The sequence below is a fragment of the Limanda limanda genome, chromosome 13 (assembly GCF_963576545.1).
Source record: "Limanda limanda chromosome 13, fLimLim1.1, whole genome shotgun sequence".
NCBI lineage: Eukaryota > Metazoa > Chordata > Actinopteri > Pleuronectiformes > Pleuronectidae > Limanda > Limanda limanda.
Window position 1 is genome coordinate 19,525,673 of NC_083648.1, and position 14,711 is coordinate 19,540,383.

The 14,711-nt window shown below is 42.2% G+C and overlaps 1 protein-coding gene across 1 annotated transcript in view; it reads left to right on the plus strand.

The window, feature by feature from the left end:
- The first annotated feature begins 12,965 nt into the window (after positions 1–12,965).
- Positions 12,966–14,711, plus strand: part of LOC133017626 (vertebrate ancient opsin-like) — a 53,162-nt gene continuing 51,416 nt past the window's right edge. The window contains exon 1 of the mRNA XM_061083753.1: positions 12,966–13,341. Within this exon, the coding sequence (XP_060939736.1) occupies positions 12,966–13,341 (376 nt within the window). The remainder of the gene's footprint in view (positions 13,342–14,711) is intronic.

Below are 14,711 nucleotides of genomic sequence, written 5' to 3' on the forward strand. Positions count from 1 at the left end.
AAACTGCCGTTGATCTGTGATGTTCTCTGCTCCAAGCTGAGAGAGAGGCCTCAGTGCGTCTCCACTCGCTCCACTTCTCATATTGCTAGTGACAAAGAGTAATGACTGTCAAATGAAAAGATGATGCTTCAAGAGGGACATTGCTCCCATGAGGTGGCAACTGAAACATGTGCTCCTGCATGCCAGATGGCACACACACACGCCCACACACACACATGAACCCACGCGCACACACACACACACGTGCGCATACTCACACACCCCCTTATGAGAAATCGGGAACTGTGCAGCATTTTCATCGATTCACTGCTTCCATGTAGAAAAACATTTCATCTAAATTGAAGAATGATTGTCTCATGCAGTTGTTATGTGCACAGTGCTGACTTAGCACATGAATGCAGGCTCTGCTGCTGCCAGGTTGCTGCTGGAGACGAGCTGCACATCCTTCGAACGCATTACTCTGGCTTTAACTTCCCTGCATCAGCTGCTGATATTAATTTTTAATTTTATTGCATACTGACCATTACATTTCAGCGGACGCATGGAACGTCAGGCATGAAAAACAAACACTGTCTTCCTCCTCCGCCATCTTTCTAATAACGTTCCTTTATCCGTGCATTTGCTGCCACTCAACAATGGACAAAGCCACAGGGGATCGAGCAGGATCACAAGGTCTTTTGTCCTGAAGCAATAAAAGCAAATTACAAAGCAATATTATTGTGCAGTGTCCCTGTACACGGTGGGGTAATAAATCACCTCCCCAATCTTAATGTCTTAAAATCTCTCCTGTAATTAAAGAGCTTACTCTGCTTTATTGTGAAAAAGTGAAACGTAATGTTTATGTCACCACTGTCTGCATTTCATTTAACGTCTACTCTTCCAGTTTCTAAACCAGGGCCAACGGGGACAACAGCCAGTGTGTCATGTGCTCGTAAGCTCTTTTACTTTTGTTATCTTTATATTTTCAAATTTTTTGTTTGACTAATTTGAAGATATTAGTCAATTTTTACCAAGGGAAGAGAGCGGGGGGAGGAGAGGGAATATATATCCTGTATAGCCTGTATCTATCTGTATTTCATCATCAGGAACATTGTTCCATCATTAGTTGGCTGTGAGGAGTTTCAGAAATTGGCAAAATTGTTGTTTTGTGCCCCACATTCCGTTCTAATCTTTTTTCTGATCGGAACACTGTGTTACAGTTTCTACAGAGCATCACTATAATGAGTACCTGACCCATCATGGTGAATTGTTTTATAACCTAAGACTGCAACTCACATAACAACCCTTCCTTCAACAGCTAACACTCATCAGCAGAGAACATTTAAAAGCTGCATATAGATTTTTTTTTACCTTTTCAATAATGTACCAAGGCACCTGCCTCCACATCTCTGCAGAAATACTGGAGCTGCTTCAGAAACAAAATTAAATTGCTCTTCTGATGACAACATGATGCGTCTAAGGCTGAATACAACTGAGAGCGCATGAACTAACTTATTTTCCCCAAAGTTGCAAAAGAATCTGATACAGACGGTTGCCACTGCAGCGGAAAGATCGATCCTCAAACTATTCCCTTTTTAGTTAATTAACAGTGTAGCAGCAAATAAGTGGAGCAAGAATGGCACTGGATCACAACTGATTTAATTCAGTCTGAGGGGAAAAGTTTGTATTTGAGGGTCAAAGCAACAAGACTTTGTTGGCAAAGGTTTGCCTGCCACTTTGTCCTTACTGCTCTAATGCAACAGTTCAGCATTAAAGGAGACATATGGTGCTTTCAGGTTTTTATCTTTCCTTAAACGTATAGTGGTTTTTTTTGTGAAAGTTAAAAGACCAAAGTTGGCAACTCCAATGACCCCAATGAACCATATCAACTGCGGTAAAATGGGCATAATATGTCTCCTTTATGTATGGAAATTATTAACCTGAGCGTAATATGTCTTCTTTAAGCATTATCCCCGAAACTTGGGACTTGGGACTTGAAGCACCAGGTGATTTTGTTCTCTGCTTGTGTGATGATCATTCTGAAGATGCAAATTTCAGATTTTAGCAAAGATATTGCAGTTGAGTACAGTCAAAAAGGTTGTCCAATTATTTTAACAATTACATAATACTTTGCCAGTGATGCCTCTTCACGTCTGAATGCTTCTAAGACAATATAAAGCAATTTTTTTGACAAAGTAGATAAAATAAGTGAGGCAAAAATAATAGTGTGAGAAGGGAAGAGGATGTGTCGCTCTTGGTCGGTTGTGCAACACTATAAATTGCACTGCAATTATCCCACAGCACAAATAACAGCTCTTTATTCAAAAGGATGATTCTGAGTTGGGTTCTTATTTCGACATTGAATATACTGTGATAGATGCACAGATGTGCCTCCAGTGATTGAGAGTGTTTATGTTCGATCACCTGACGACATAAAAATGAGGTTATAAAGAGGTGAGGCAGAAATCAACATATTTCCATCCCATTAAATCTGAAAATGTTACAGAAGTCTAACTAGTAGTTTTACACAGATAAAGACATGTTTGGACTGGATATGGGGACATGTTGTGTGTGATGGCAGATTGAAAAGACACGTTAAAATGTATTTGTGTGAAGCATGAACAGAGCATGTCCCCTACAATTACCACCCAAAGAGGCACTTCTCAGGGCTCGATGCTTTTAGCACCAGCTCCTCTCAGGCTGTGCAGCAAAAAGCCTTTCTGCCTTTATTTACTTGGTCATTGCTGTTCTGAGAAAAGGCTTCAGCTGACAAAGATTAATGAGACACTTCATAGGGACGACCACTAAAAAGGTTTTAATGATCAGTGGACTAATAGCAAACACGATGGGCTTGTTGCTGGGCTAAAAGGTGAACAGGCTATAATGGAAACACCTAATTGGCACAAATCTATGCAGCTGGAAGTCAAACAAACTATGCATCTTTTAATTTAACGTATATCTTCAAAGTTTGACTTCTGAAAAGCACAATATGTGATGTTTAAAGGGTCAAATCCATCTTCCACATAATGCGTTAAAATGCATTGAACCCAAGTTTCTACATCCAGAATAGTAATTATTTATTTCCTTAAGAAATGTACTTAAAGAGCTTCCGTTGGACTTGGGTTGAAAAATAATATAAATTTGTTTGTTTTTTACAGTAAATATTGACACTGGAGCTCGTTCAAAGGCTTGTGTCTCTAAATATACTGAAGTGTCCTTTATCAAGACAATGTCTCTGAAGCACTTTTGAGGATTCTTTCTTCCAACCTCAAACCCCCTTTGTGAGGAGAGACAAACACAAAAGACCAATCAAAAATCTGTCACTTCACAAACATACATACTTTGTCATTGGCAGATAATATGTCCACTCATCACCATTAGTGATCGGGCTAATTAACCTGCTGAGTCTGTTAAACTGAATTACATACAGGTGTATGTTTATCTCTAAACCCACTCTGACCTTGCTTCCTCGTGTTTGAGTGCTTTCATCTCTATCAGTAATGCTGAACTATCAAGGTGACTTTTTTTAATATCATGAGAAGATTTTTGTAAAGCCTCCCCGTCCCTGAAGTTCCATTAGACATAAAGACTTTCACGTCCCACACCCTTTTCCTTCAGTTGGGTGGTTTTAAAATTTGAAAGAGCTTGTCAGAAGCTGCCTGCTGTATAATTAACTAGCCAAAAGTAACTCACTGTCATATGGCACTGTAGTAACTACTAATGTTATATCTTAGAAAATATGTCATAACCTATGCAAATTTGATAAAATGTCCTTTTTCATGGCTGTATCCTCTGATGATCGCATAGACTGCATAGACTGTATATATAGCAGTTTTTCATTTTCTTTTCTATTGCAGTTTTCTAGTGGTTTTATCGACCACTCAAAGTGTTTTACAGTACAAGTCACATTCAGCAATTCACATACACATTCACACAGTGTCTCTATGCACAGCAATAATTCTATTGCACCGTTCATACTCTGCCAGCAAAGCCATCAGGGGCAAATCAGGCGTTCAGTATTGCCCAAGGACACGTCAGCATACACACTGGAGGAGCTACAGATTGAACCACTGGCCTCAGGTTGAATTTGAATTTTAAAATCCGTATGTTGAATCTGTTTTACATGGAAAGATTATCCGATTCACTCAGAGCACAGCATCTGGAGTCCTTGGTGCTCACGCAGAAATCCAGATCTGCTGAATGTGTTGAGATCTGTACAAAATATCGAGCTCCGGCCTTCTAAGTCCCAGTTGCACTACTCTGTCCACAAGAGTCAATATACAAAATAAATCAGCCAGCCTGATTACAATCAGTGAACACTCTAAAGGGTGAAGGGAACCAATTCACAGCTGGTTTAACAGTCGATATTTTGGTTTGTTTTAGTATCACAAAGAACTTAAAACAATCACACCGGTATTGAAAAAGAGGGTAAAGAACAGAGGTGAGGTTTGTGTTCTTATAACCCACAGTCCTTCTCCCATTGAATATTTATTACCCTCCTGATGTCTTATCAGTATGGGAGACATCCTGCCTTCAGGTCTCTGTAGAAAACCCCCGGAGTGAGACCCCGGGTGTGAGAACCCAACCATATACAAAGAGATACCATAGAATGAAGGCTTCAAAGAGCTATAAAATCTCTGAGCAGTAGATTGTAAACCTAGAGTTTCCCTTTTAGATAAACAATCTGGTCAATCTTCCACACACACCTCTGCTCATGCGATATCACATCCACATATGACACAATTTCTATTACAGGAGGCAGATCCAGAAATTCTTTTCACTTTTTCATTTTTGTTAAATACGGTGTTAGTCATGGTATGTGCTTTTTGAGTGCATTGAACTTTTTGTACAAAATTGGACAGAGGATAAATCTGGTGGGGTGGAAACATGCTGTTTTGACAGTTTACTCTCAGCCATTGATATTTCTTATGGTGAGAAAAGTCAGTCTTATGTCTGATCCAGGCAAAAGGATACTGAAACACCCATAAATATGAACAATTTTTACTTAAAATTATGGCGTCAGTATGACATCACTGACGCAGCTGGAGTCTCACAGATTTGTCTTTCTGATGATCTTCATTGTTTTTAAATTGCTCCCTCTTCACATGCAGACACAACAAACAAGTAATAAGACTGTCAAGCCAAGCGGTCCTAGCAGCTCACATTTCCACCATGTTAAGTAAACATCCCTAAAAAGAGATGAAAAGGGACACAGGAGCAGAGATGTCATGTTTGAGGGTCATTCACAGTGTTCACAGTCAAAGACTGGCTGCAGGGTTTGAGCCTCTGGTAGGAGTGACTATGCCTGGATAGTTTTCACACAATGAATCTATCAAGAAAACCAATAAAGTGGAGGCTTACAGTGTATGTCCTTGTCTTGCTTAATGGATACACCCTTGAGGTTGTTAAGAGAAAGAGGGTATTAATTGTCATTGACCTGCAGAGATGCACAGTATAAAGTTAGAACCTGACTTTACTTGTGAACGAGCTATTATTTATCCTTAAAGTTGTGTTAATCAATATTTGTTTATAAAAACAAAGGATCAAATGATTACTATATAGGCCTGGCAAACAGACTGCAGTGGGACATTTGATTCAGCATGTTGTTGTGTGTGTAGAGAGCGGGTGTGTAACAGTGAGGCTTGGGACTGCAGCAGAGAGTTAGAAGTTTAGAAGCAGTAAAGATATGAACCAGGTGTTACAACAGGGAAGGTAATGCAAGGATTTGCTTGGGGCCTTAAGCGGAGAGGGAGCCCTGGAAATTGGTTCAATACATTAGTCCACAGCAGCATTTAAAGTCTATGATCAGCTTTGTACAGGAGAATGCAATGACACTGTGGTTGGAAACCCCCATGAGACGCCAGGCCCCTAGTTTTGCAACAAATGCTTTGTAATTTTAGAGGTTTTGTTGAAGATTAAAAATGTTGTCAATGCTTGTGCATATGATTTGTTTATAATTTCAACAATAACAGAATCTAAGTGAGGCATTGGAGGTTTGGTGTCATTCCATGTAGGGCCCCCCATGTTGCTATTGCGTGGGACAACTAAATTCCATGAAATGCTCCTGTCTACAGTGGCCCTGAGAGCTCAACGCACTGCAACTTAAGAAAACAGAAACAAGTGGACAAGACACAAGCAAAGTAAGAAAACATCTTCATCAATTTCACAACACAACACATAACAGAAACGTGCAGCAAATACAGACAACGACAACGTAAGTGTTTCCAGAGGACTCCTAAAAGTGATGGACGCGTCCGCTTGTTGTTGCTACCGCAGTTTGGAGTTGTTAAAGTCGGTGTCTGTCGGTGGTGCTGGAAAATTTGCTAAACTTTAAACGTTTTTGGTTTATTTTAATAAATAATAAACCTTATTACTGCAGATGCTTCATGTAAACCCTTTGAGAGACACTGGGCCGTATACGATCTCAAATATCATGCTGTCTTAAGAGCGTCATGACTCCTCTGGTCTGAGCTAGAGACATGCCGTTTTTCCTGCAAGCAAACCCCTGTTCGTGAGGCCATATTATATTATTGTCCATATTATGCATGGGTAGGCAACCTTTACTATCAAAAGAGCAATTTTTCCTCCTCTTCCGAGCTCAGATCTCATTGTGTATCTCTCCGAGCGAGTGAGCCGGGGCGGCTGCACATACACACCTGTCAGCAGTGTGTGTAGGTGCAGGTCAGGCTGTTCTTTTTAGGAAATAAATAAAATTATAGAAGAGCTGTGACCACTTGTGATCGGATTTCACTTCACCACCTCTGTATGAAAGTAAACATGACCTTTGTGTTGGTGAAGATTAACTTATGTTGTTTTTAATCAATTATGTTGAACGATTGTACTCATTTAAGTATTGGCACTTATGTGGTGATCAGTGTTGATTTTGTAGCATTGGTTACAACTGTGCCTTTCTGTATATGGATCAAGAGTCTCTTAAATGTGAGCTGTGTGAGATACACCTGTGTTATTTCAGTGTTTCAAATACTAATTGTGTATCAATGTATAGGTTCAGGATCTGATTCTTTTTTGGGTGCTCAATATTATAAAGTTCAGAACCAAAAATGTATAAGGACATTAGTAATAAAAAAGTAGTATGCCTCTTTAAGTGCAATGTGTGTGTGTGTGTGTGTGTGTGTGTGTGTGTGTGTGTGTGTGTGTACGTGTGTGTGTTCTTAAGCATTTAATTTAGTGGACATGGTAATTAAGATGCCTTAACAGCAGTTAATTAACCAACTCATGAGGCAATTTGACATGCAGTGTGATGAGTAAGAAGCAATAATTATGTTAAGAGTAAAAAAATGTAATCAGACTTAATTTGACAATGTTAGATAATGTTCTGTTGTCACCATAGACTAAAGTTGGATGACATGACGGCTCCCAAAAGTGAAGCAAAAAAGTGCACGTTAAAATAATTGAGGTGTTTTTTTCATCACGTTGACATGTTGTAATGTTCATGTTTCATTACTTACTTAATTGACAGCTGAAAGTGGCTCAAAATTGGTCGAGAAAAATTTGGAATTTGTTATAAAATATCCTTATGGTCTGAAGTCGACATGGAATAACTCGATTTTTGTTGCAGTTTCCATAGTCTTCTTTATCTTTTTAGTTTGTCATTCTGAAGCTAAAGTTTCCACACATAATGTCACAAACACAACTTTGCACCCTGCTCTACTGTGAAACTACCATAAAACAAACTTTTCAGTCTTGATTTAATACATATATTCATTGTCTGTACCAGAACAGTTGATTGTTGTGGAGATTGAGATGGGGACAGACATGCAGGGACATGCACTTGACTTGACATGTGTCACTCTGTCACCAGATGCTTCGCTGCATCGTGAGTCACCGGCTTCTCACAATGTTTTCTCAGACAGCTCTTCTTCACCACCCCTTCCATCATTCAAGAGATTTTCTCCTCATCCATATCATGTCAAGACAGGCTGCGTGTCATGCATTTAAAGCATGGGCCTTGGTTGACACACAGGTCCAGATAAACTAAGGGCTGTGGCGGACCTGCGTGTAAGACCTATGGACTATAAATCTATATGATCCATGGTTCCCGCCTCATCTGAGCTTCCCTTAAAGCTGTGGGCATAATAAGTTGCAGAGCAGCAGTGGCCACTGTCCCAAGGTCAATGTCAGAGGGGAGGGCAGCTAAGGATGGATGAGAGGGAGGATGGAGGGAGTAAGTAAGAGAGCAGGAATGGAGGAGAGGGAGAACAAATTGGCAATGTGATGGGGGCTTACAAGACACTCTTTGAAAAAAATGTTCTCCAACAAACATTTGTGTACCCGCTGTGTGAGACACAGCAACAAACCCCCCCTCATGTTTGTCGACCTTTAGTTCTTCCCCCTACACTTTCTCCCTTAGGTGCTTGTTTTGCTCTTTGCCCATTTCCTCTCCTTGACTCTAGGAGATGTCATCATGTTTTCTGTCTCTCCCTGGCATTGGCATACAAAGATTTATTGTATATGCTCTACACGCTCGTTATTTGAATGCATGGCAGGGATACCTGGTGACACCTTTACCTTGTATTGTGCACCCTTTGGGGCCGGCGGAAAGTTGACACAAACAAAGCACCAAGGCCTCCGAGATAAACAAATCAGATGGACTGATTCGGGGGCTGATAGGGAGACGGTGACACTCGGGAAGAGGGAATACAAAGATTAATCGAAACACGCAAAGATATGAGACCAAACTGAAGAGACCTTTGTCTTGATGAGGAACAAGAAAACAAACAGTACTTTCTTTATCTTTAATCCTGTCACTCCAGCCATGAACTCATATTACCTGTGATCATTTAGTCAGAATGGATATGGTAGCAGTCAAATCTACTGCTACTCTATACCCCTGCTCACTCATGTAGCCACCAGTATCAAAGGTTTGTATGAGAAAAAGAGCCGTGCTGAACATTTGCACTGTACACTAAAGCACCGACTTCTGGTCTGACTTAAGTTCATTAACAGTTGCTGTTTACACTGACCTTCAGAACTTACTATTGTCCACAGCATGTTATTGATGGATATTCTAACATCTGTTGATTGTGTGCTTTGGAGTAGTTGGACCATTGGTATCACTTGCACATGCAGCTATCTACAGTACACGCTTTGTGCTGGGCTACCACTTTTTTTAAATAATATTGCTCTCATCTGATAAAAGGCATGACAAAGGATACAACTTCGTCTTCAGTTCCGGCACTATGAGCAAAATGCTGCAGTAATGGATAGCAAGATATGTGGCAATGTCAGCAGGTCAGTCCACCACTGTGGTCCAGACTGAAATATGAAACCAGTTTGAAGGCTTTCCAAGAGATTTAGAGCAGACATTCAACAGTAGGTGATCCTCTGACTTTCCCTCTAGCCCCACCAGCAGAGGTTCTCCACTATCCAGACGCGTATACATGTTCTCACCTTTCATTCTATGACACAAGGCAAAGCTTGAACAAGGGAATAACTTGTGATATACAGAGAGACAATGAGCTTCATTGCCCTGGGTCTTCTGGGGGATGAAGGAAATTTAATCGGCTGCTATATGCGAGGCTGCTCTTCAAAATTAATTTTAGCTTCAAATCTTGATCTGTAATTGCAGATTTGGCTGCAGGAAAGCACAGGAGACTGTATAATCACAACCAACAGGGTAACAGCAACAGTAATGCACTTTATTGATGCAATACAGCAACCAGCAGTCAGTCAATGTATTTCATTGCTGTTGAAATGTTAACAGATAGTTGGCAGATTATCTAAACTGAGCCAGATGAGACTAACGTGGGCACATGGCGGACGTGTAACTATTGAACGCTGATTCATCATGAACATGCAGTTCTGGATGTAAAAAAATTTGTAAAAAAAACCTTGCTAAATGATAAAGCTAATTATTTTAAATATAATTACTAAATCTATAGCTTAGTCTTCAGCCAATTCAATATATGAGATAATAACTGATAACTGAGAACATAACTGCATCCTGACTGCACTTCTTTTCTTAATTACATAACAGATTTCTGTGACGACCTTCCCACCCCATTTGCTCTTGATCTTCAAGGACAACTCTCCAGAGTGAAGCCATTATGTTGACCTAAAAATCCAACTGAATACCAACTGCCCAGGTTCCATGTGGTGGCTAAATGGGGATGGTATTCACGATAGAATCCAGGTGTCTTAATTCCGCCCAATTACGACTATATAGAGGAGAAGTTGTCAGAGTAAATGTCGCTGTGGAGTTCTCACGGATAATTACCCAGCTTCTGGGTGACAGGGGGGACATTTGGTGGGAAGAGATTAGAACAGGCCATGAAGGGGAGGAAAAAGCCCCCCCTCATCTGATTCTGTAACTTTCCTCTGGCGTACAAAGTCCAATGCTGCAGTGGGCCCATTTCTAACGGGCCATGTGCAATGAAGACCACCTCTTTGACACTAAATACCAGCATTACACCATGAGGATTTGCTTTTAATTACCAACTAACTGCTGACATTTTGAACCAGCACTTGACTTTTTTTTGTGGATCACAGTGTGTGCCGTGTTGTACAAGTATGACAGCAGCATATGCATTCACAGATGGTAACTTCTGCTTTACCTGCTGCCAGATACAAACTGCTCCTTTAGGTGGTAATTAAGGCAACTTTGTATTCACTGCTTCTGCTTACTCTGTGAACTTTAGAAACTAAACACTGGATAGATTATTTTTAACCAGTGGCTGCGTCAGACGCAATCTGACAACCATATTAACACACAATAACTACATAAGTTATTAATCGATGGTGTCAGATCATGAATCCGCGTGGCAGCTGAAGTGTGGTACAAAAATAACTTCAAGGACGGTGGGTTCTAATAACTCCTGATTTGAGCCTACTGTCTGTCTGCCCTAATTCTTATGGAGGTAATAATTATGTAGTGGTGGGTCGCTGATACAAAATGTACATAGTGGAAACCCATTTCAACTTGCCTAATAAAAACGTGTTATTTTTTAGAAGAAAAAGACCCTGGATTTGTTACCTTTTTACCCGTCAGCCATGTCCAGTAGGTAACAGATAAGACTTGGCTCTGCAGTGGATTAGTATGGTGCACATCATACTCGTTGGACTCAGAATGAAACCTAGGTTTAGTAGCACAGGGTGTGGTTTATGAAAAAAAATATCTACTTGCAGCTTCCTGGGTCTGTGGTGGAATATTTGGACACCTTGGGATGCCTGACACACATCATGCTTTAGCATTTCACTGCTCCTCATTATTCCAACCTCAACCTATCATCCCTGGGGTGTATATTTCCAGTGATGACAGATGGGAAGAAAATGATGGTAACAATTCACAGATGGAATCAAATGAACCAGAAAATGAAAAAAAGCCATTGGACAATGGACATCTACTAAAATTGATTTCCTCTACAAGGACAAAGCAACTTACATCTGCCAAGTGTCATTCTGAGTTTATTTCTGATAAACACAGAGGTACACAGTGTCTCCAAAGTGACATCTTCACTGTCGTCCCAACGTAAGTGACAACAAATTGAGCTGCCTGGGAAATTCATTTTTATCATGGGGGTGAATATGGGGATGAATCAGCATGTGGAGTGGCTAAATCTGGACGGGAATCAGCAGCTCATCTCCCTCTGCCGACTTAAAATTCAGCAGAAGATCCTTAAAATGTTAATTATTTTGGGTAAATGTAAAAAAGTTGTGTTAATATCCAAATTTTTTGTTTGATCTATGAGCATTTTTAATTAAAGCTTTTAGGCATTTGTTGAAATAAACATCCAGAGCCTATTGACCCCTGAAGGATCAATAAATAATAAATATCAATACATTTAAAAGCTGTAATTAAGATGCACGGCAGACCAGAATAAACAGTTAGGTGGAGCAGCGACTGCTCCTGGGAGACTGGGATCAGCACCACGGACAGCACCATGCATCAATACTCCCTTATCGCATGTTGGAGCAGTTTATATAGTGGACTTCGTGTCGATATGATCAAGAAAAAGCATCTTAGAGGTGTCCAAAATCAAGAATTTGATAGAAAATAAACCTCACTCACTCTCAAAATTTAGACAAATGAATCGTGGATGTGTAAATTAACTAAATGAGCTTCTTTTCTCTCCGCTGTAGCCCAACACGTCGATCCAAGCTGTTGAGTTGAGACCGTCATATTATTCAGTCCGCCCTTATGCGGTTTAGATGAAGCAGTGTCATCCCGTTGCTCTCGGTTTTCCTGAAATTATGATATTATGGAATAAAGCAGGACGACATTTGTTGTCTCTGGTGAATAAGATGCAACTCATGCATTTGATTCCAAACACTCGGAGTTGATTGAACCTACTCTGATCAGAGTTCAGGGTCAGACTCAGAGTTGGATAAACTTGCGATCTGGATCAGACCCACGGATGAACACAGAGGACATGCTCGAACTTTAAGGTGGAGTTTTTTCTTGGTTAATCAAGCTTGAGCTTCTGCAGCGCTGTATCCCGGCTCCTCTGTGACGCATTGTGATTGTGGTTCCATTGGTCTGCCTCTGGATCTCCGTGCTGGTCTCTCACTAACGCACCCCTCATCACCACCTCCTCCTCCCCCTCCCCCCGCCCAGACGTCATCTGCTGGAGAGCGGGCTTCAGTGATTTAAATACGGACTGAGAGCCGGGGAAGGTGTCTGTGTGAGAAGCAGCAGCGTGGCTGGCAAGTGTGAGAGCGCGCGGCATTGGCTGCTACATGGTGGAGCAAAGCCTAACCAAACTTTTTTTTTTGGTATTCTTTAGAACACCCCCTTCCCCTGCAGTGGGACAAAAAGTTTAGACATCAGGCAAACTAACTATTCACCGCACCACACACATCTCCCTCTGGCTTTACTTGGTCAACTGTTTGTTTTAAAAGCAACAAGTGCGGCACGCTTGGGACGACAGCCTATCTATTTTTTTTATTTATTCTTCTTCCCCCCCCCCCACACATCTAAGAAAGAAAATGCTAAAGAGCCATTAGCCGCTGTTCAGTGTGCCACCGCGATGCTCGTGTCCAACGTGAGCCTGAGCGGCGGCTGCGCGGGGGTCAGCAGCGCGCTGTGCGCCGGAGCCGCGGAGGGACACCCGGGCGGCGGCTCGGCCCGGACCACCCTCACCCCCACGGGCAACCTGATTGTGGCCGTGTGCCTGGGCTTCATCGGCACCCTGGGACTCCTGAACAACCTGCTGGTGCTCGTGCTCTTCTGCCGCTACAAGATGCTGCGCTCGCCCATCAACCTGCTCCTGATTAACATTTCCATCAGCGACCTGCTGGTGTGCGTACTGGGGACTCCGTTCAGCTTCGCGGCCAGCACGCAGGGACGGTGGCTCATAGGAGAAGGGGGATGCGTCTGGTACGGCTTCGCCAACTCGCTCTTTGGTGAGTAGAAATGGGGATTTATGCGAGGAAATGTTCACACGGACGTGTTGGTTGTGTGTCTGTGGCACATCTGTAGACTGTGTGTTTTCTGGGTCGGGTGTGAGAGATGGTGCGCTGCAGCCTCTGTGTGGATCCTGCCCACGGCACTGCGCTTGTTTCATTCAATGAAGTTAAGCTTTATTGTTTGAAATGGAGCATTTGTAACCATTACAGAAACATTTGGCTGTTATACGGTCCGTTGTGGTGCGAGTGGTGCGTACACACAACTTTAGAAAAGGCTGAAAATCCGTGTAGCTCCGATGTATCGAATCATGATACCATGATGATTGGTTAGCTTTTCCAAAACATCAAACCGATTTGGTCAGTTGATTTTACTTCCCGGGTTTTCTTTGTCTCGGACTCTCTCAGTGGTATTTTGTGAATTTTGGATGAGACCATCCTGCAGCCTGCATGCGTGCATGCACAGCGGAGACAGGGAAGGTGGTGAAAGTGCAGATCCTCTTATTAACTGTTAATTGTGCGAGGTGCAAGATAACAGGGATAGAGTGTTTCAGGCATATAAACGCGTAAAGGGTGCACGTCCTCATGGCTCTGAAGATGCGTGCACGTCCACACACAGCGCAGAGTGTCATTTCGGAAACATTTAGCTCGTCTTAAGAGAGAAGGTCATGGTCGAGGTGTTCTTTTCATAGCATTACAGTTTAAAATTGTATAGAAAATAAGGACAAAACCTCATCTACGGATGTTTCTTCCCAACGAATGAGTTTGTAAAATCAGTGTAGTGGAGATGTCCGTGGTGAAGCTCTGGTCCTATAGTCTCCGGCTGCTGCATGACAGACTGTTGAATCCCTTCCAAAGCTGCATGTGCTTTGCATCTCCCCGGTACCACAGTGCTGGCATTCAGAGACTCAGCCGTCCCCTCGCAGATGCTTGGTCATTTCAAATTTCATTACTGACTCTGAAAACATGTCACTCCCGACTGTCAAGCTGGTGATTTGGGCGCATGCACGCAACCGTATACACAAATCGGCGTGCAGTCCTATTAAATGGCCGCTAAACGCTCATTACCACATCGTTGAGTGATTGCGCCTGGAGCAAGTGGAGCAGGTCCGTGCGCTGTGGGCACATGCACGGTCTCGGTCCGTGAGCAGGAAATGACGGATGCATCAGCAGCATTTGTTGCGGAATAATGTCACCCATGGGAAATTAGCGTGGGGAAAGCAGATGCAGGTCTACCTTTGCTGATATTGATGCAAATAGGGCGCAATGACGCACCTGAGGTTAAGCACTCACTCACTCACCTGGGTTCGGGCCAGGCTGGGGGCAGAGCCAAAAAACAAGGCTAGTGCCCAGGCCAGGGGGGCACTAAT